Source organism: Podarcis tiliguerta (assembly GCF_965153285.1).
Source record: "Podarcis tiliguerta genome assembly, chromosome: 4".
Taxonomy (NCBI): Eukaryota; Metazoa; Chordata; class Lepidosauria; order Squamata; family Lacertidae; genus Podarcis; species Podarcis tiliguerta.
The window spans coordinates 77107646-77128626 of record NC_139537.1 but is presented as its reverse complement, the minus strand read 5'-3'; the positions used below and the strand labels follow the sequence as shown (position 1 = coordinate 77128626).

Here is a 20981-nt window from a genome sequence, read left to right as displayed (position 1 = left end):
TAGTTTTACTTTTTTTAAAAAAGGTAACGGGGCATAAACAACTAATAGCAGTTTAAATTTTTTTTTGTTACAGATATCAATAATTCCCCTTTATTCCAGAAAAAAATATATGTATTTTTGTAAATACCTGTATGTTGAGCAAAGCTGCTGTTTTCAATTACTCAGATATATATCCAACTTACACTGTGTCTTGAGGACCCAGGTTATTTAATCTTAAACAAGGCTGCAATGGTGGAGATCCTCTATTGTAAGTAAAGCATTGCACCTATCAGGAGAATCTGCCAGCATGTATCACATCTACATAAGGGAATAAAATACTCTTTGGTTTATTCCAGTTTGCACAGTTTTGCCATTAGTCTGTAAAACTAGTTTACAATCTATATTTCCATGCTCCAAATTCGTCAAATAGTTTGCTATTGGCAGAAATCAATGTAGACATTGGTTTGGGTCTTGTCTATTAAAACTTCTTAAGCCTTACATTTAATCAGGTTTTCAGCAACATGTATTGTTGAGAATATCTAATGCCAGTGCCAGTCTTACTAGACTGGGAGCTAAGACTCTCATGCTGCTTGCTGCTTTGGATCATTAATCAGAGGTCATACGTGTCCACCAATAATTGAAATTTGACCTGTTTAATTCTTAGGAATTTATTGTAGGACTACTTTTTAGTCTTTTCACATTTAGATTTTCTGGCTAGAACCTTTATGAAAAGGTTCGTAATGTTTGTAAGCCACGGTATCAAATCGTTGGTGCTGTGTTATGTCTTTGTGCGGTTACGTTTAGGCTGTTTTAATCATTCTTTTCTAAAATCAGACTTTATTCTAGTCCTACAATTGTTTTGAAGTGGCAGCTATTACGTTTCTATGGGCGATTGCACTAGGGTGGGATCAGATAAATTGCTGATGTTTTGAATGGCACAACTGTGCTCAGTTGGTGTTTGTCATTATTTTTATAAGAAAAAAAACACAAAGTGAAAAGAAGTGTTTTGTGAAGCATACTTTTTTTTAGTTTATGCAACAGTGTGCTTACAGAAGCTCACAGCTGGTACAAAATGTATTTTGCTTTTTTGCCGTTTCCCCCTTTCTATGTATATTTTGTAAATATACATAGTGCAATAAATTTCATTGCATACATCAAAAAATCTGCAGCTTTTATTTGCATTTATCTGCAATGAAAATAAAGGTAATAGCTATTAGATGCACGGCTTCTTTTTTTCAAGGCTGCTGATATTGTTAAAATTATATTTGTTTTCGTTTTTTAAAATTATCTGCCCATGTGTAATTTAACAGGAATTGGCAAAAGGAACAGGATTTGGCCTTGTGCTTTAGGAATGAGGCCAAGTATAGATGTAATGCTTCTCAGTCTCTTGCGTGTGGTTTAGGAGACTGGGAAACGTGTGTGCCTGCATCAGACTCGAGAGGACATGCAATAGCTAAATAGGCCCCTTTAGCACAACACCATTTCTTTGTCTCCAGTCTGTCCTCACCTCTGTGTTCACATCCTGACTGTTCCTCATAGTGCAGGTCCGCAATTCCGTTAGTAGCACCGTCCATCTCTCATTTTGGAGGTGCTGCTTCTGGAAATGCACATTAAGTATGGCCAGAGGATAGGGGAACCCCATTGCCCTGGAAATTTGTGGCATCAGAGGGTAGGACAGAAGCCTTTTCTCTCCAGTGGAAAAGCACAGCCCATGTTTTGGGAAAGGTTTTTGGGAGATGGGCATGAAAAGGAAAATGGCTGGCCATCATGGTTTCTGCCTCCGCTCCTCTTCTCCTTCTAGTTAAACCATGTCTTCAACTCTGTGTGCTCTATGCTGCTTTCAGGGCAATAAAAGCATTTCTCTAAGGGCCTTTCCACACAATCAATCTGTTGCGCAGCAAATGTGTATTTGCTTCTTCTTTTGAGTATAGTTCACACATCTTCTGGAAGGAGGTATATTACTTTTGAGGGGAGACTGCAGAGAAGCAGTCCTTTCCTGCAGAGATCTATTGCAATTGCCAAATGGAATTTGGTTGCATAGGCATCACAGGTCCCAGGATTTACTTTATTACATTTAGGGATTATTATCATGCTCGTCACTAACGTTCCTACTGAATATTATTCTCCTCTAGTTAGTGCCTGCATCATTCTTTAATCCCTTAAAAGAGAGAGATTGAAAACATTTATTCAGTTTTCATACTTTTTTGCTGGGGATGTTCAGCATAGGAGTGCTTATCTAGCATATTTGTGTTTTAAAAAGTTTCCTCATCTTCCTCTCCCAGCAAAAATGACAATGGCCACCCACCCACCCACTCACACCCACCCCACCGCACAGTTCTTGATGCTGGAGCACCAGTTATTAGTGTCACTAATATTCAGCTTCTCTCTTCCATGTGGCAAGGCTATCTGCCGCCTTTATTATATAGAATCAGAATAGTAGCATTGGAAAGGGACCCCAAGGACCATCTATTCCAACCCCTTGCAATGCAGGAATCTCAACGAAATCATACATGACAAATGGCCACCCAGCCTTTGCGGATGTGAACAAAATATTGAATATTCATTGAATAGCGACTTAGAGAAGCATTGCCCACAGCCTAAAATGCCACCAATAAGGGCATGACTCCATTCACTGATCATGTGAAAAGGTCCTTAAGTATTGTTGAAAACAAATGGGAAGAACAGCAGGTAGAGCCCAGCTTCCCTTTTAAGCCCCGTGTTAGTTTGCTTTTAATGTCTGTATGAATGGTCTGCGATCACTTGCCCTAGTAGGGAAATCCATGTGTGCCACAATGTGCACACGGTGCTTCTGTGTGTACAGTTTCGTTCCCTCCATTGAAGCAAATGGAGAATCTGTGGGAGCTACAGATTTGGGGGGTCCTCTTCACATGTCCAGTCTGCAGCAAGGTTGCTGCTGAAATGGCTGCAGTTGTACAAAACGTTGCTCATGCAAGCAGCTGGGTGTGGCTGTACGTAATTATTCCCAGAGGGTACCAAACCCAGAGATTGCACATGTGAATTGGGCCTTAGCTCCTACGTGGGTTTTCTTTCCCTGGATCAGACTGATCCAATACTTGCTATGTTAGGTGTCTGTACACAGTTAGTCAGCCTTCTGTTTCTCCATCTTGGGAATCCAGTTTTGCATCACTTTAAGATTCTCCTTTATTTTTCAAGCTAAATCTTCTGGGGCCAAGTTTTTCCTTCCACGGGCATGGTTTGGAATAGTTCCTGTGGAGAAACGGCATTTCTCACGTAGTCTCCCAGAAAAGTCTTTGTGTGGGATGGTAGAGTGCTGACAGCTCCTTGTTACTAATTTCCAACCCCCCCCCCCCCAAAGTAGTTCTGCATGGGAAGACTAGGGCAGGGCGATGTCAGCTTTTCAACATCATGATGTATCACCAGCCAAACATCACAATATAGTGATACATCGTGATGTTGAAAAGTGGAGGGAGGAACAAACTGCATCAGCCCTGGTTCTGCAAGGGAGCGGTGGTGCCTCAGCTCCCTCAGCCTTGTGGGGTTGGGGTCGATGCAGCTCGTTCCTTCTTCCAGGCGCTGGTGGTGGCGGAGTCAGGCACAGGCAAGCCTCACCCGTGATATGCCACTGGGCGAAGATGCCCTTGCACTCTGATCCTCAAACCGGTCCTGGGTGATGTTTCAGTACATCGCCCAGGCCTAACCAAGGCCCTCTCATGAAGGACAATATGGCTGAAATCCACTTATAAGGGGGAAGTGATTTAGAGGTAGTGAATAATAAAGTGGGCACATAGACTTAAATCAGTGACAGCTGAACTCCACTTAAACCCGGAATACTTAAAAAAAATTTTTTTTTTAAAAGTCTGATTTGGTTTACATTTAGATTGGCTTTATAGCACTTTTCAGAAGACATTTCTTCTGGAAATGCAAAACAGCAGAGCCGTAAGAAATATTTTCATTAAAACAAAAACCAATAGAGACTGCTCTTTTGATACATTAGTCTGTGCTTCCACTTATTTTCATTTTTAAATACCCAATTTTAACCAGAGTAATTGGTCCTAATAGCATTAAAATGAACATGCAAGCAGAAGCACCTTCTAAATGTGACACTGGGTTGGACTTTGATGCAATCTTGTACACCTTTACCTGGGAGTAAGTCCTGTAAGCTTACTTCTGGGAAGACACACATAGGATTGTGCTGCCGGTCATGCTTGGAGTAGGTCCATTGAAATCACTGGAACTTACTCTTAAGTCCCATGGATTTAAATGGGTGTCCTCTAGGAAAGTCTCAAGTCTGTATCCAAGCCAACCAAAACAAATTCAGATTCTTATTGTGACAAATGTCTTTTCTTTTTTAAAAAAAATGTACGTACTAAATATAATTTGTACATAAAACCCAGCCAAAATAAGGACAGCAAGATTTGGTGCCTTTTTAACAATATTTTCTCTTTTCCTTTTCTTCCCGTCACCTTTTGCTTTTGTTTTCATGTGTTTTGGTTGTGGCTTATCCTGTATGTTCTCCTCCTCATCCCACCTTTGCCTGTCTACATCCACCATTTCATTTCACCCCATACATCCTTAGCATGGCAAGGCACTGACCTGATGCATAATCACGTCTTGGCTGATGATGACCAATCAAGTCTAGACTCCTTGGGTCGTCGCAGTAGCCTTTCTCGTTTGGAGCCTTCCGACCTCTCTGAAGACTCTGACTATGACAGTATATGGACAGCCCATAGTTACAGAATGGGGTCTACATCTCGTAAGAGCTGTTGCTCATATATCTCTCACCAGAACTAATGCACTTCTGAGCTTTTCTTAACAAATGCTTGTTGTATCACAGCCTGCTTTTCTTAGATGTTTTCTTGCAGTTCCTTGTCTCTTTTAATGTGATATTTTAACAACCTTCGGGGTGGGGGGAAACCAATTTCTGATACTTCAGTCACACCTTGTTGGGATACACTAATAGGATCTCTTTTTTATATAAAGATTGGGAGCATTGATATGTAGCTATGAATGGTTTAGTTTTTGTTTGGTTTTTAAGTTTCGGTGTAGCCATAACACTTATTTCCTTAGCCCCCTTCCCAGCCCCATTTTTACAGCACATGGCTCGTATTCTGTGAAGCAGCACTTGTGCCATCTGTATGGAAATCCTTTTAGCCTTACAGTGTTTAGGTTGGTGTGTATTAACAATAAAACGGGGGAAACCAAACACAACAACTGCATAAATGTACGAGGAAAATCCCAGAGAGGTGTATATGCAGTTAACTCTGTGTATTCGGTTTCCAAGAGCAAGCCAAGTGTGTTACTATCCTGCCTACAGTTCTTAAAAAGCTGGGAGAACCACATATACGTTTCAAAAGTTGAGCAAGCACGGCATGGTTCACAATTGTAAAATGCTGTTCCGATAACTATTGGCAAGATGAAGTTCACTGCCACTTTATGCCTACAAGTCAGAGAGTTCTGCAGCTAGCTCCACACATCCATCAGGGATTTGGATGTGTTTCATTTAACAGCAGACCCTTCCTTCCCCTATCTTCACAGCAGACCATGTTTGATACTTAAGGGAATTTCAAAAGCAGCTTTCAGCACAGCTGCCTGGTGCGACAAAAAGAATGTCAATGCGCTGAAGGATTTGTAAGCTCCTGTGTCTACAAAAGCTCTCTAAGGCAATGTTAACCAATACATGTGCAACAGTAAATCATTACTTTCTGTGGTAGGAAGGAATTCCTAAATTTTATTTGACGATAAAAACACTTGCTAAGATCCCTTTTAAAAAAATGTCCAGTTTTTGGAAGTGCCATGTCTCTCCCTGTTGACTTTTTGAAGTTCATTCAGCTCTCCAGATCTTGCTTATGTCTGCAATTGCATGTAACTACAGTAGTACCTCGGAAGTTGAACGCCCTGCGACTCAAATGTTTTGGCTCCTGAACGCAGCAAATCCGGAAGTGAGTGTTCCAGTTTGTGAGCGTTCTTTGGAACCCAAACGTCCGACGCGGCTTCCGATTGGGTGCAGGAGCTCCCTGCAGCCAATTGGAAGCCATGCCTTGGTTTCTGAACATTTTGGAAGTCAAACGGACTTCTGGAACGGATTCTGTTTGACTTCCGAGGTATGACTGTATACGTTTATTAATTTCTTTCATAAGCACACTTTTCATTTGGATTAATAGTACCCAGGGCTGCTTTTTCAGCCAGAACTCACCAGAAATCAGTCTCTGCACTCCTCAGGTGGGGGCCATTGCTGTTATAAGAGAGGTGCTCATTCGTGAGTTCTGACACCTCTTTTTCTAGAAAAAGTAACAATGATAGTACCATTGAATACTTTGAGATACCTTTTTGTATTATAGGAGCCCAATATACTTTTTGGGGAGCTCTGTTTTGCAGATAAAATTACTAGGAAATGTAATCTAAAATAAAACAACAAATAATCAGAATTGCTATTAGAAACTGGCAACTTCTTTCTCCCTAGGATGCTGTACCCACTGTCCTAACATCATTGTTTGAATAAATTAAACCAAACATAATGTTCCATTGCTGCTTTCTAGAAACTTGATCATAAATGCTTATGACTCCTCAGATGACAACACACATCTATGCAGGTAATCTTTAGTTTCCACTGCTTAATAACTGAACAGGATACAAAGGGCCTAAGGAACAAACAAACTGACCCAGTAGGTGTAAAATTACTTGCACTTAACTTTAAGCAATTTATGAATAAATGTCCCAAAACTGAAGCACTCAAGAGAGGATTGTTAGCAATGAAATAGCATGGACCTGTTTCAGCTGCACCTAATTCAACTGCTGGGACACGGGTGGCACTGTGGGTTAAACCACGGAGCCTAGGACTTGCTGATCAGAAGGTCGGCGGTTCGAATCCCCGCAACAGGGTGAGCTCCTGTTGCTCGGTCCCTGCTCCTGCCAACCTAGCAGTTCGAAATCACAGCAAAGTGCAAGTAGATAAATAGGTACTGCTCCGGCGGGAAGGTAAATGGCGTTTCCGTGCGCTGCTCTGGTTCGCCAGAAGCAGCTTAGTCATGCTGGCCACATGACCCGGAAGCTGTACGCCGGCTCCCTCAGCCAATAAAGTGAGATGAGCGCCGCTACCCCAGAGTCGGTCACGACTGGACCTAATGGTCAGGGGTCCCTTTACCTTTACCTTAATTCAACTGCCAGCCAATGGTCCAGTTTTGGCTGGAGAGAGAGAGAGAGAGAGAGAGAGAGGTTTGCTTCAGGTCAAATGGCATGGAAGGCAAGACTTCCTGCAGTCTGGCCCCACTTAACCAGTAAGCTACCTGCTGCTGCAGCCTTGACTTAATACCAGCATTTCATTGTAGTGCTCTACCTTTGCGCATCCCTAAGGCTGCAGAGAGTAACATGAGGAACCGTATGCAGCATAGCAGTGACCCAGAGGGATGAGCCAGGAGCACCAATCTACAGATTGCTGTTGTTTTGCTGGGTTTTGAGTCACTTTCTAGCTTCTGTTGCGCCCCTGTGGTAGCAACAGGAGGCCTATGCTGCAGTTCCAGCGGTTTATAGGAGTCGACTCAAGTTTTGAGTAGGGAAATGGCAGGGTTGGGTTTTCTTAGCACACTACATTCAGAACATCTTCCGTTTCAAAATGTGCCCCCTGCTGGAATGCTTTCCTTCCTTGGGGGAAAATATATAGGGGACTCATGCACATATACCACAAGTGCAAAAGCAGCTGGAAGGAGGCAGCTTGAGTCAAAACGTCCAGGCCTCTGTTGCCCTTCATAAAAACAAAAAAGGGAAACCAGGAAACTGTTCAAACATGTCTGCTGCATAAAGCCTAATTTGACTCTGAGAATTCTCAAAGCTCAGTTTAAAAACAAAACAAAACAGACAACATTGAAGGCATAAATTTAAGCAGCCGTGTTCTGGCTTTTAGACAATAGATGTTTCTTACAGTGGCTGAAAGCTTTTTAATTGATTCTGTTGCTCTCAAGATAATGTATTATGGATATGGTATACCATGGTTTCCTTGGAACTCCACCCCTCCCCTTCTCAGAATTATGTTTAACTAATTTTGAATATCCAAAGCACTGAAAAAAATGCCACCATTAATTATTACAAGAGCTGCGAACCATCAGAACAATGGAGTCTTTTTACGGTAATTTTCTTTGGTTTAACCATGCCATTAAAAGGTCCTTATCAGTGTTCTCACTGTGGCAGACTGCTGGCTTTTGTGAATGGAACAGAAGTGTTAATGCAACCAGCATTAAAATATAATTATAATAATAATAATAATCCAGTGTTAAAATGGTGGTATTCAGCCCAAAGTTTTAGTGTTTTATTTTTGTGAAACTTAAATGATATTAATAATGGTACCTAATGTTATACAATCTGTAAGATAAGTGTGTACAGTTAGTATTAAAATGAAGGCGTGCAGAATTTGAATTAGAATGTTAGGTGTGAGCCATTGTCAGTCCCTTTCACACAGCTTAAATGATACTGCCATTCAATAAGTATTTGCTATAAGGTGACAGTAAGCTATTATTAATTGTGTGTTTTGCATAAATCATGCCAAAACACAATAAAATGTGTATATAGTGATGTTTTAAAAAAGAACAAATATATATATTGTTCATTTCATTTGTGAATGGGAGAAGCCATCTTTAGTAAGTTACTGACTTTTGAAGACAATTATAATAGATGTATATCTGAATGTGCATTGTATTGTACAGTTTGCATTTTCTTGTTTGTGGTGGCATATAACAACTGCGTGTTTTCTTTTTGTTTTTTTAAAAAAAGGTTTCTGTTATGTACAGTTGAAATAAATTTTGCATTTACTAGCCTATGCCTTTAATATTAAAATTATTATGCTCTGAAAAGGGCAGCTATTTTATAATTCCTTTTAAAAAAATATTCCTTTTGGATGTAGTCAAGCAATATGGAAGCCAAGCACTAAACTAAAAGTGTTTCATTTAGGGCCTGGGGTGTGTGTGTATATAACACCTTTTGTGCTCTGATGAATTATTTCACACAGATTTTGCTTTATGTAGGGTTTTAGCTTTCTAAAAACAACAACCACCCTGTAAAGTTCTAAATTTCCAGTTGTTTGCTATTTATAGAACATGGCTCTGTAGTTGCGTTTCATTGTGTGGAGTGGGCAACCTCAGATTGTGGGTGTTCATCTGCATCAAATGTGTCTTTCTAGATTAGATGGGAAATGGATGTGCAGTCAAAACATCAGCTGTGTATGCAGATTTTATTTGCTGGATCAGGGTACACATGATTCAATACATTTTAATATGGTAGTGTTACTCCTCTGGTATTTGGCAGGGAGCATGCTTAAATGACTTAAAGAAAAAAATAGTGAGAAATGCCTCGGATGTTTTCAGGGTATATGTTTACATATTTGGAGCTCTGTTGTGTAGGCTGATCAATAGTATAAATAGCAGCAGCAGATCCAGTGGGGCATCCCAGGTGAGTGAGGGACCGTTCTGGTGTGGCGGTGCTCTGGCACCCATGAGAATGACTAGATTTGGATGGAGCATATATCCATCAACTGGCCTTTGAGAGCTACAGAATTTTCACCGAGGTACCTGGATTTTCAAAGAGTAAATGCGTGTGATGTTGTTGTTCTTAAACATTGTCATTGTGTGAACTAAGTAAAATACTGGAAAAGGTCCTGCTATGTAAATATTTGTATTGTTACTGCTATATTGGCAATTCAACTAATCACGACTGCTTTTTTCCCTACTGAGCATCCATATCAGTTAGGGATTTATGAGCAGGTCTCTTTCTGAAGTAAGTATTCCTGTGTCATTCCTTAAAACTCCAAAAAAATGGGAAACAATGTGCAATTTCCTCTTACTTCCTTTGACAAAATACAGGAGCTAATACTGTAACTTTGTAACATTGGAGTTTTGTGTCTCTTAAGACTGCAATCTTATGTATACTTACTTAGGAATTAAGTCTCATTGGATGGCAAAATTTTCTTCTGAGTAAACATGCATAGGATCAGGCTGTAAGGCTGTTTTAACAGATTTTTATTTCAGTAGTTCCCTGAAATATTTTGTTGACTTGGTTAGCATGTAATGCCAAGCCATGGTTTATTAAATCACATTTTTCTATTGTCCAAACAATAGAATCTTAACATTGGTTTGTTAACCATCTTAACCTTGGTTTGTTAATCATGAACAAGCCATGCTCATGAGGCTTGGTTTATTATTGGTTTATAAACCTTGGTTGATATTAACCATGGTTTAGCATTACGTGTGAACTCAGACATTGAGGTTTTTTATGCTCATCATTTGTTCTTGGTAATAAAGAATATTGGTCATTGTCTGTGACGTAAAATGATTTATGACATGCTTGTTAAGCTACATAAATTTTCAGTGCATTTCCATATGCAAATATTGACAGTATAAAACGGAAGAATAATAGGATGTGTGGTAAGGTGGGAGCAACAGCTAAAGGAATAAAATACAGAAAAGTGTTATGTAAACACCTAATGTTGAAAACAGAGATAAAGAAATTTTATTTAGAAGTGAATATGAAGCTTAATTATAACAGTATCCAAGGTAATGGCCTTAAAATAAAGCACAATTAAATATTTTCCCTTTATCAGTTTGAATTTTGCAAAGCATAAGCAACTGACTTCATAAATACAAGGTCTCAAATCCTAAGTTGTTCTTTTGTTAATGTAAATATCAGTGATTTTCTGCAGCACCTCACCACATGATCCACACTACTTCCAAGAGTCCCCCATCTGCCAATAGCATTTATTGGGTTGGGCAGGTAGGAGTCTGTAGTGGGAGATGGGGAATTCCTGCTCCATGAACTGTGTTCCTTTCAGGGAAGGAAAATTAAGATCCAAGCCAATGAAATGTGCTGTTAATGGTTGACGTAACTAATTAATATTTTGCCAGGTGACACTTGCCATTCAATTTTCACTCCGAAATGCAACACTTGTAGGTTTTTGGCTAAAGGTATTCAGAAGCAGACTTTCAATATGAGCAGTACTGTTGTGTATATTGTTTTAGTTCCAAAAGTGTACCCAAATGCTTCATCAGCTTTGCATTGTGCTAGGGAAATCCAATTAACTTAAGTAAACACAGTTAAAACACTTCAGATGTTTTCCAGTTAAGCCGCCAAGCTATGATCCAGAATGAATGGTAGGATTAGATTTTCCCCCCTACTCTGTGCTGCAAGAATCTACAGCTTGTTGAGTTTCGTGAAAAAAATTGAGCAGGGGCTGTTTTAAGTATATAATTAAAAATTACCTTTTAAATATATGTCCTCTCGTCCTTCTGTTTTTAAAAAGTGAATGCAGGTGATCCGCTATATAAAAATATATTATCCTTTCCTCATCTTGTGGTCTCTTCATTTCTTGAGACCATTTTCATGAAAAGACAAGATAGAAACCTGTACTAGGTGTGTTTCTTTACAACTGTAAATAATGTGTTACATAGCTTACTGGAATAAGTGAACAATTGTTAGCTTGTCTACCTTGTTTATTGATTTGGTTTAAGCTCCTATGTGTAGTCCAAAATGTTTTGTTTTATAATCACTTCTCTCATCCTTGTATTTTAAAAGGTTTTATTGTTTATGTGTCATTTACTCAGATCAGGACACAACAGTCTTCTATCTCAACCATGAGTTCAAACTTGAATGAGCAGAATTGTCAAACTAAACTGAAAATTAATTTTTAACTCTGGGTGAGTTTATATAATCATTTACGACAGGAGGGAAATCTTGGGATATGTTTCACCATGGTTAAATATAGTTCGTCTTCAGTGGTGGAGGGATTTCCGGAGCACATTACTCGTCCCACTTGCTCTGAAGGTGGCTCTATTCAAGTCCTTCTTGGCCCTTCTGATAGGGGGAGACTTCCAAGTTCTTTCTCTGTCTGTTCTGAGTAAACAAGGTTGGTGCACTAGCATTGCTGTGGAGCCAAACAGACTGCTGGCGCTCCTTTTTTATTTTCTCCTTCCCTCCTTGAGTTTTAGAGTCTGATCAGGAAGGGAGCCAACACACAACTTCACCTTCTAGAAGGTACTTAGAAGAAGAAGAAAAAGTGAGGAGCAAAGATCATGCTGATAATGTTTCAGCAACCACCAGTCTAGGAACAGGATGCTTCATTGGCTACCCATAAATAGGTGGTTAGCCCCTGGGGTACTAGTAACCAGCAGGAATGGGGACACCACCAACCTAGGTCTGCTGCTCACTTGGCAGAAAAAAAGCATGAATTTTTGAGGATGGATAAGACCTACACCCTCTCCTGTCCAGCATAGTGGGTGTTCACCCAGAGGTTTTTTAATTTGATTTGCACGTTGGTGGTCAGATATACTAGTACAGGCCTCCATGAGAATAGAGAGAAAGCAGAAAGCCAAATGCCCTGACCCCACAAATTACCCGCCCATCCTGCCACCCACCTTCACTCTAAGACATAGAGCTGGGAAGGAGAAACATGAAAAGCAGGCTGTTAAAATGTAGTCACCAGTTTCAATATTTACTAGGTGATAACTTCTCAGCATGTTTGGAACAGGAATTTCCACCCATCATTCATACACATTATTATTATTATTATTATTAATTATTATTATTATTGGAGGAATCTTAAGTTTCTAAGACTGGTTTTCAGAAGGTGTGTCTGTTGTGTTTGGAGTATTATGCCATAGCACTGTAGTGTAGCTCTAGGGAGATTAATGTACGGCTTTTATTTCCCCCCTAACCTAACAATGCTCACTTAGATTGCTTGCTCCTCCCTTCCTATTTTTGGATTACGGGTGTCCCTTACAAGCCTTACAGCAAGAATATTTGACCACTAAACAATTTGAGAACAAGTTCATGAACACTATGGGAAAGAACAGCCAACTCCAGTTCTCAGTTCTCTTCCAACCAGTGTAGACCAACAGGAGGATGCTCTCCATACAATCCTAGGCCATTTGTCCTTGTGGAGCAAGGATTCATTCAGTACTTTCATCAAGCCTTGAAAAATAATGTTATCGTTGTATTAGTTGACCTTGGGTGTTAATCTTATAATTGTCAAGAGATTAGAGAGCCACCTTAACTTTAAAAAGCTTGTCAAATGCCACATATTCTAATGGGGGAAGCCAGTCAAAAGGGCAATTTATTGACCTTCATAGAAGCTCATGGAAGTGTATACATTCCCATTCACTACCATCACTGCAGATTCCCAAGTTCCATAAACAGGAATGAACTCTTTCTACACAAGACCCTCCCAGTTAGCCTCTCATCTGCTCTTGGTTTTTGCCCATACTCATAATGTTTCTGATTCCCAACTATTCAGATTTAACCAAATGGCCCACCAGTATTGTAACACCTTGGCAGTGTAGGTGAGATTCAAATATTTTGTGAAATATCTTATTGTGTACAAAAAGTTGGAGCTTGTCAGAGGCAAGGGAAACTTCCTTCAGAAAATGGAGTCTCCAAATGAAAAAAACAACATACACTTTAGCAAAAGAAATGCAAGCAGGTGATAAGGAATGCAAAACAATAATTTGAAGAGCACATCACTAAAAACATTAAGACCACCACCTCCAATAATAATAATAAAATAATAAATCCTTAGGTATATTAGAAGCAGGAAAGGGGCTAGCACGATCATATATGTGCTAAATAAGGAAAAGCAAATAGCAGAGAAGCTAACTGAATTATTTGAATCTGTTTTCGTTGTGGAAGACGAAGGCAAGATCCCTGTTCCTAAACTAACTTTCTCAGAAAGGGAGACTGAGGCAATTAGTGGTGCCAGGAGATTACGTTCTATGCCTAACGACAAATTAAAAATGAACAAATCAGTGGGTCCAGATGGAATTCACCCAGAGTTCTTGAACTCAAATGTAAAAACTTTAAATTAAAATTTGTAACTTGCCCCTAACTGGAAAGTGCCAATGTAACAGCAGTTTTTAGATCCTATGGAAATCTGGGGAATTATAGGCCAGTTAGCGTTTGTTCTGATGGTAGAAAGCATTCCTAAAGATATAATTGCCACACATGTAAGAAGAACAAATTTTGCTGAAGAAGAACCAGCATGGCTTCCACAAGGGTAAGTTCTGTCTAACCAGTTTTCGGAGTTGAGTGTCAGTAAGCATATGGATGGGGTGATCCAGTACACATTGTGTAGTTGGACTATCAAAATGTTGTTAATAAAATTCCTAAAGACTCCTGTAAGGTTAGCAGTCACAGGATAAACAGACAGATACTCTGAGGAATGCATAACTGATTAAGGAACAGGAAATGCAGAGTAGGTTAAATTGATTCTCACAATGGAGGGGTGTAAAAAGTGAGACCTGCCAATGGTTAGTGTTGGGACCTGCGCTTTTTAACTTTTTCGTAGATGACCTGGAGTTAGGGATGAGCAGTGAGATGGCGAAGTTTGCAGATGACACCAAAGTGTTCAGGGTGGTAAGTACAAAAAGTGATTGCAGGCTGCTCCAAAAGGATTTCTCCAACCTGAATGAATGGGCATTGAATTGGCATATGCAATCCGATGTAGGCAAGTGTAAATTGATGCACATTGGGGTAAAAAATTCTAACTTCATATATATGTTAAGTGGAATGCGAGTTAAGTGGTTATTGTGCATAACCACTGGCCATTGTGCACATTCACCAGGCAACATGGAGAATGTGCACATAATTCTTTCATGAAGAGGAGATTGTGCACATTTCTCAGTCAATATAGCTAACCTCTAATAAGCCTTGGAAAATGTGCATATTTTGATTGGATTTTGTATATTCCTCAGGCAGGTTTTGGACTATGCTGTTTTCCTGACCTGTATCAGAGGTACTTTACACACTCTCCCAGCTCATTTCCCATGATGATTGACCTCATGCTGCTATTAAGCTTTTTCTTAAGTTTAATAGACATACTTGAGGGCAATTTCCATCTTTAAACTTTGCCTCTCCTTGCAACCCCCCTTGTGCTGCTCAGCTGACTGGTGAACAACTGAGAGGTGAAAAGGGGGCTGGACAACAGAACAAAAATGATATTTTCCTGCCCCCCTTTCTTTCTGCTACTTGCCTGATCAGTATGATGTGGGCCATGTAAGTACTGACAGTGGACTAGAAACAGCTGACTGCACTTGTGAACAAGAAACGGGGGGGAAATGTGCATGTTTCTTAGATGATATGCATACTGACCAGAGAATGTGCATGTTGGTTGGACAGTGTACAAGATTCAGCTGAGATATGCACATACCCCAAAGTCTGTTGAGTATGCTTATTAGCCTGAGAACATACAAAATTCAGTCAGTATATAAACATTCTCAAAGGCCTGTTGGAGATTATGTATACCAGACAGAGGGCCTTCTCGGTAGTGGCGCCCACCCTGTGGAACACCCTCCCTTCAGATGTGAAGGAAATAAGTAGCTATCCTATTTTTAAAAGACATCTGAAGGCAGCCCTGTTCAGGGAAGTTTTTAATATTTAACGCTGTATTGTTTTTAATACTTGATTGGGAGCTGCCCAGAGTGGCTGAGGAAACTCATCCAGATGGGTGGGGTATAAATAAATTATTATTATTATTATTATTATTATTATTATTATTATTATTATTATTATACTGACTGGGGAAAGTGCACAATTCCTTCTTCATGTAAGGATCCATGTACTTATTCTCCTTGAGGCCTGGGGAATGTTCTTGTCTTTCCAATCTGTTCTTTGCTTCATTATCATTAGTACTGGAATTGACAGAAACACACCTTATACCAAGCCAGACAATTGGTCCATTTAGCTGAGTAATGCATATGGATCGACAAGGTGCTTTGTAAGTGGAAGCATTGCCATTACAAGGGTCTCTTGTCATTACCTCTTGCAGCAGTGCTGTCATCTCCCCTCAAGGTTAGTCATATTTAAAGACAAGCCAGAATGCCTGGAAGCAGACACTAGTCGTCCTAGATTGAAGGATGTATTCAACGCTGCATGAATGGAGTTCCACTTCTCATCTCCCCTCCCTCTGCATCTCCAAAATCTCCCAGCACTGTGCAGCATATTTTGCAGGTGCGCAGGGGAGCGGAGGAGGGAGTTTCATTGCACATGCAGAAGCCTGGCGAGTGGAACAGCAGTGTTGGCTACATCCCTGAGGATGTAAACATGTTCTTGACACCAGTCTAGAGAACTTTGGCTGATGCTACTTTGGTGTATTTGTGTGGAGGTTGTCAAGCTCTGATTTCAACCCTTTCCCATGTCTGTCTCCCAGTAAGTTCACCCACGTTGCCATGTCATGAAGTGTGCTGTTCTAATGGTTTGACTGGGACTTCCTATTGATGTTCAGGCATCTTTTGTGATGATTTACTTTGACATATCTTCAGATGAACTTCTTCAAGTGGTTTATACCTTTCAGTGTTCCATAGTTTGGTTTTAAATCTACAGATCAGAAAGTTTTATCTTTAATCATGGTTAATCCCTTATTCTTCTCTCACTCTCTTTTCACCAGCTATTTTCTTGATTTTATGCATTATTTATCTAAAGTATGTCAATCAGCAAAGCAAGCCCCTCTGAATTTGTTATTGGAGTGCCAGTTGAGATGTGAATAAAATAATGATTGCCATGTGTGTGTGTGTCCTGTGTTCTGTATTTCCTAAGTAATGAGATTGTTAGTGCAAACTGCTATAGTTTTTAACCTTGATACGATATTAGTTTTATTTTTACCACAGTTTTAAAGACCATTGAACATGTCATTTTGCAAAGCACATCTATAGGTATTTGTAAATCAAACCAAAAGATTTATAGTATCTTACTTAAAGACAAGGAGTTTGCAAATTGGGCTTGAGTCCCACTGAAATCAAGGGGTGGGCTTTGTTGATCTTGCTGTTTTTAATTGCAAGGAAACTCAAATTATGCAAGAATGTAAAAATCATAACATTATGCAACACATTTTATGTGTGTGTGCAAATGTTGCTTAATTTATATATGTTCCAATTTTATACTTGTCATGGTGCAGAATTTGGATTACCCAGATATAAAAATCAAGTTATTTTGGTCCCAGGTACATGCATGCAGGTCATACAGGATTACCTCTAGAATTGCAGCCTGGAAAAATCTCCTGTTTATTTATTTACTTGATTTTTAATTTCAAGGAATAAAACATACCCATATAAGGAATAGAGCTTCTCTTACAGAGATGAAAGAAAAAGAGCAGCTGGTGGTTATAATTTTAGACATATTCATGCCTTACTTTGGTAACACAGCACTGTGAAGTATATTTACAAATCTAATTAAATTTAAGTTAAATAAGAACATTCACGTATTTTATAAATGATGAAGAGCCTGCAGGAGTAAATCACATGCTTTTGTAATGCAGGAAGCCAGAAGCCATGATGTGGAAATATTGGGGAGTGGGAGGCAAAACAGGAAAGTCTCTCAACTTCCTTATTTGCAAAATACTAATTGGATATTGGCTTATGATTATTGTAGAATGCACACTTGAAAATCAACATTGGGGAAACCTTTAAAACAGCACTTGCAGTGGTTCTTTCATAAGGTTACCAGATTTTTTTCAGTGAATCTGGCGACACTTTTCAACTTGTAGGAATGATAGGATTTTGTCAGTGAAAATCATTCCCTTTTAAAGCTGCTGTTTGCTTTGGGATGAAATCCTTTATTAACACAAATGAATATATCCTCCCAATGCAAATAGCTTCAAATGAGCAAGTTCCATGAGGACCACTGCAAGGGAGGAAAGGGTTAAATGTCCCCTCCAATCTCCCTTCCCCAGCAGCTACTATTTGTATTTGTAATTTATTTATTTTTTATGTGCAGAATTTTATAACGTGGGCGGCTTGGGCTTGATGTCTTGATGTTGCTGGATATTGTTTTTCAAAACTCTTCTTCCATTATTAACAGTCTACCTGTTTGTTGCAAAAGTTTATCTTGCTTTAGTTTGCTTCTGTTTTAATGTAATTCTAAACATGTATGTGTTCCTGCTGGTTGTTTACACATTTCTGTATATTCTGTATGATGCAAATTTGCAGCATAGATGGCTTTCTTATATTGGCTTCTGGGAAACAGAAGAACTTAAGTTCTGTTGGGTTAATCAAACCATTTGTATTAACAGAAGAAAATCAACACAACATGGGCTCATTTACAAGTCACTACCACATGCTCACTACTTCCTGCTTGTAAATACAAGTTAGGAACATTCACTTCAATGGGCATGATTAATTTCAATACTGAAAAGTTGTGGTCATTTTGTGAAATGAGCTGTAGGTCAATCAGTAGATTTCCATCCCAAGCCTTTGCTAAATGAATTGTCTGTGGGATCTCTAGATAAACCTTTCGGATTTATGTAATTAAAATGTTTTGAAATGATTGGTGGTTTTTTTGTGGTTTTTCTAGACCAAAAGTGTGGCAGTGTCTTTGTTTTCCCCTTCTCGTATACAGAGCTTTGATGTGCCTTCATTTCAGCCCATTCCGTCACTACAAAACCATGCTTTTTCTTGCCATGCAACTGCATGTTTTCTGAGAAGATACAAGTCTTGGATGGTTTTAATATCCTAAACATTTAACAAAGTTGTTTTGAGACACAAGGACTGTGCTCCTAAGTGTGCATTATTATTTGGAAATAAGTGGGAAATAACTGACAGCAGGTCAAGCTGAAGGTTGTGTTTAGACTGTTATTTAGTACGTAAATAAATTAGAGCTGAGAAGCGGATCTGGCCTATAGTGTAGTCATGTTTGCTAGAATCTGTTCATGACATTCTGTAATAGTTGTCTTACCATGTATCAAAAAACATTTATTAACTTAACCGTTTTTGATGCCATCCATAAGGCTTACATTCCTTCCAGTTACCTTTCCTTCTCTGTTTATTGTAACATCCATGAAATCAAATAATTATAATTATTTGTTGAAATAAATTGTGCTTCAGATCTCATACATTCTAAAATGAACTGAACTGATAGTTTGGATTTAGGTTTTTAATTTATGTCAGGGAGCTACTGATAAAAATGTTTGGAAATAAATAGCTATTCCTTACCACACACAAAGGGATAACAGTGTTTCCATGTCATCAATTTCAGTGTCGTTATTGCAAGAGCATCTTTTATTTCAGCACAGTAACAAGAAATTACTTGATTTACACTGTATCTAAAAAGTTAATGATGTGTCATTGCTGTGTGCAAAGAATAGCACAATTCATTCAGTGTTGCCTCTTTTTATGACGTGGTGGTTTTTTATGGTGTTTATTCTTTTAAAGTTAGTTGCAGTGATGTATCAAACATATTTCTTCTGCCTAATTGTTCTGGGTAATGATGAAGTACCCCTTGTTTAAAAGAACATTATTTTTATGTTACCTTGCCTTGTCCTTTGATTTTACTTCTTAAAGTTCTTGAGTTCGAGCAAGTTAGACGGAAAACACTTGTTTTGTATCTTCTTTTTCCTACGTTTGCAGCATAAAAGATCTGGTTTTGATCCTATTTTCAGAACAACAACTGTGTGTAAGTGGCTTATTAAGATTTCTGTACCATAGGTTTTCGGTTTTACTAGTGACCATTTGCCAAATGGGAACTTGCCACCTGGTAAACTGGTATCATCCTGTCAGGTTGTAAGGAGGCTTTAACTACACATTTGGTACAGATAAGTGATAAAACAATTCTCTATATAGGCTTTGTGGTGGTGTGTTTCTTTAGCTGTTGTGGCAGAAATATTTTCCTCTACACCTCTTGTATGGTTGTTCCTTTGTATCTACTCCTTATCTGTGTTTAGTTCTGAGAATATTGTCAAGAATGTGTTTTCCCCCTTGATCCTAAATTTTATAGTGACAAATAAGAGAAGAAGCAGTCTCTATATTATGTGACTCGGGTCAAGTAGATTTTGAGAGTGAAGGCTAATACTTTGAATTATTCTTAGCAATAGAGTGGAGCATCATTACAATTTTTCTTCTAATGACCAACCAATTTTAGAGTCAGGTTACTCCATTGAAGCAGTTGCAATTCCTAAATATTTAATCAGAAATGCCTCTTTTATTAGGTGTATTATATAGTCAGGCGATCACAACCAACCAAGATATTTTCATATGGCATGCTTTTGCAGTATCTATAGAAATTTTAATTATATTAGTAAAAATTCATTACTTCCTGATTAAGTTACTGGCTTATAATAATAAAGATCATTATTGCCTGATTATGTTACTAGGCTCTTTATATAGAGTTTTCTTAGATTTAACTAGGCAGTGCTAATCTGATCTGCTCATAGCTCGAAACACATAAGTGGCAATTTGTTGGTCAGTCTCACATAAACTAGTGTGAATACACCTGTGGAAGTAATTGGCATATGCCCCCCCCTCCCAAAAAAGGGAACTAGACATGATATGTCCCCATGTCCAATACCTGCTATGTAATAACAATCCTGCAATTTTTAGAAACGTATTCTTTCACATGCTTTTAATAGTGCCTGGATGTTTATCTTTTAATTCTATTATTTTGCATTAGGCTCCCGTAAAGAATCTGCTCCCCAAGTACTGCTTCCAGAGGAGGAGAAAATTATTGTAGAAGAAACAAAAAGTAATGGTCAGACTGTGATAGAAGAAAAGTAAGATTTTTTAATTTCATTTAGCAAAATGATGGCTTTTAAGCAGTCCGCGTTCTTGAGCACGGGAAATTTTTGTGTGATAACTTGAGCTGCATATAAACTTGTTCCTTATATACTCACTGGCTTTATATTTAAGCAGATGAATATCCTACTGGAGTTCATGGCTGACTTGCGTATAAATGTGCACTGTCGTTCCTCTCTAGCCCATTAAGACTAATATCAACAATCTTCGGTTCTCTAACTTTTCTCTTTGCATCTTTTTCCCTTCATCTTTGTACCAGCTGGGAATTGATCAGTTTTGTTGGGTAAGGTAGCATTCTTGAGTGCTCCGGGATTTCTGCTCTTATTAATACATAGAATCGCTACTAGGTGCTTTTTTTTTTGGTACCAGTTAACGTTATTGTTTCCGTTTTAAAATGTGCAGTTAAGAGTTGCTTCATCTCAAAGCCCATTAAAACAAAGAGGATTTGCAGATGAACAGCATCTGCTATAGCAGATTGCTCCCTAACCAAGCAAA

General features: G+C 38.8%; 1 protein-coding gene across 8 annotated transcripts in view; it reads left to right on the top strand.

Moving 5' to 3' along the window:
* The window catches only part of ARHGEF7 (Rho guanine nucleotide exchange factor 7), an 88457-nt gene that overhangs the window by 63335 nt on the left and 4141 nt on the right, over positions 1-20981 (top strand). For 2 of the 8 annotated variants that reach the window (XM_083437748.1, XM_083437754.1), the window contains exons 19-20: positions 4538-4714; positions 20365-20464. In XM_083437748.1, the coding sequence (XP_083293874.1) occupies positions 4538-4714; positions 20365-20464 (277 nt within the window). Of the gene's footprint in view, positions 1-4537; positions 4715-11540; positions 20465-20981 lie in introns of those variants that run through there. The other 6 variants (XM_083437749.1, XM_083437755.1, XM_083437751.1 and 3 more) reach the window with 5 other exon arrangements.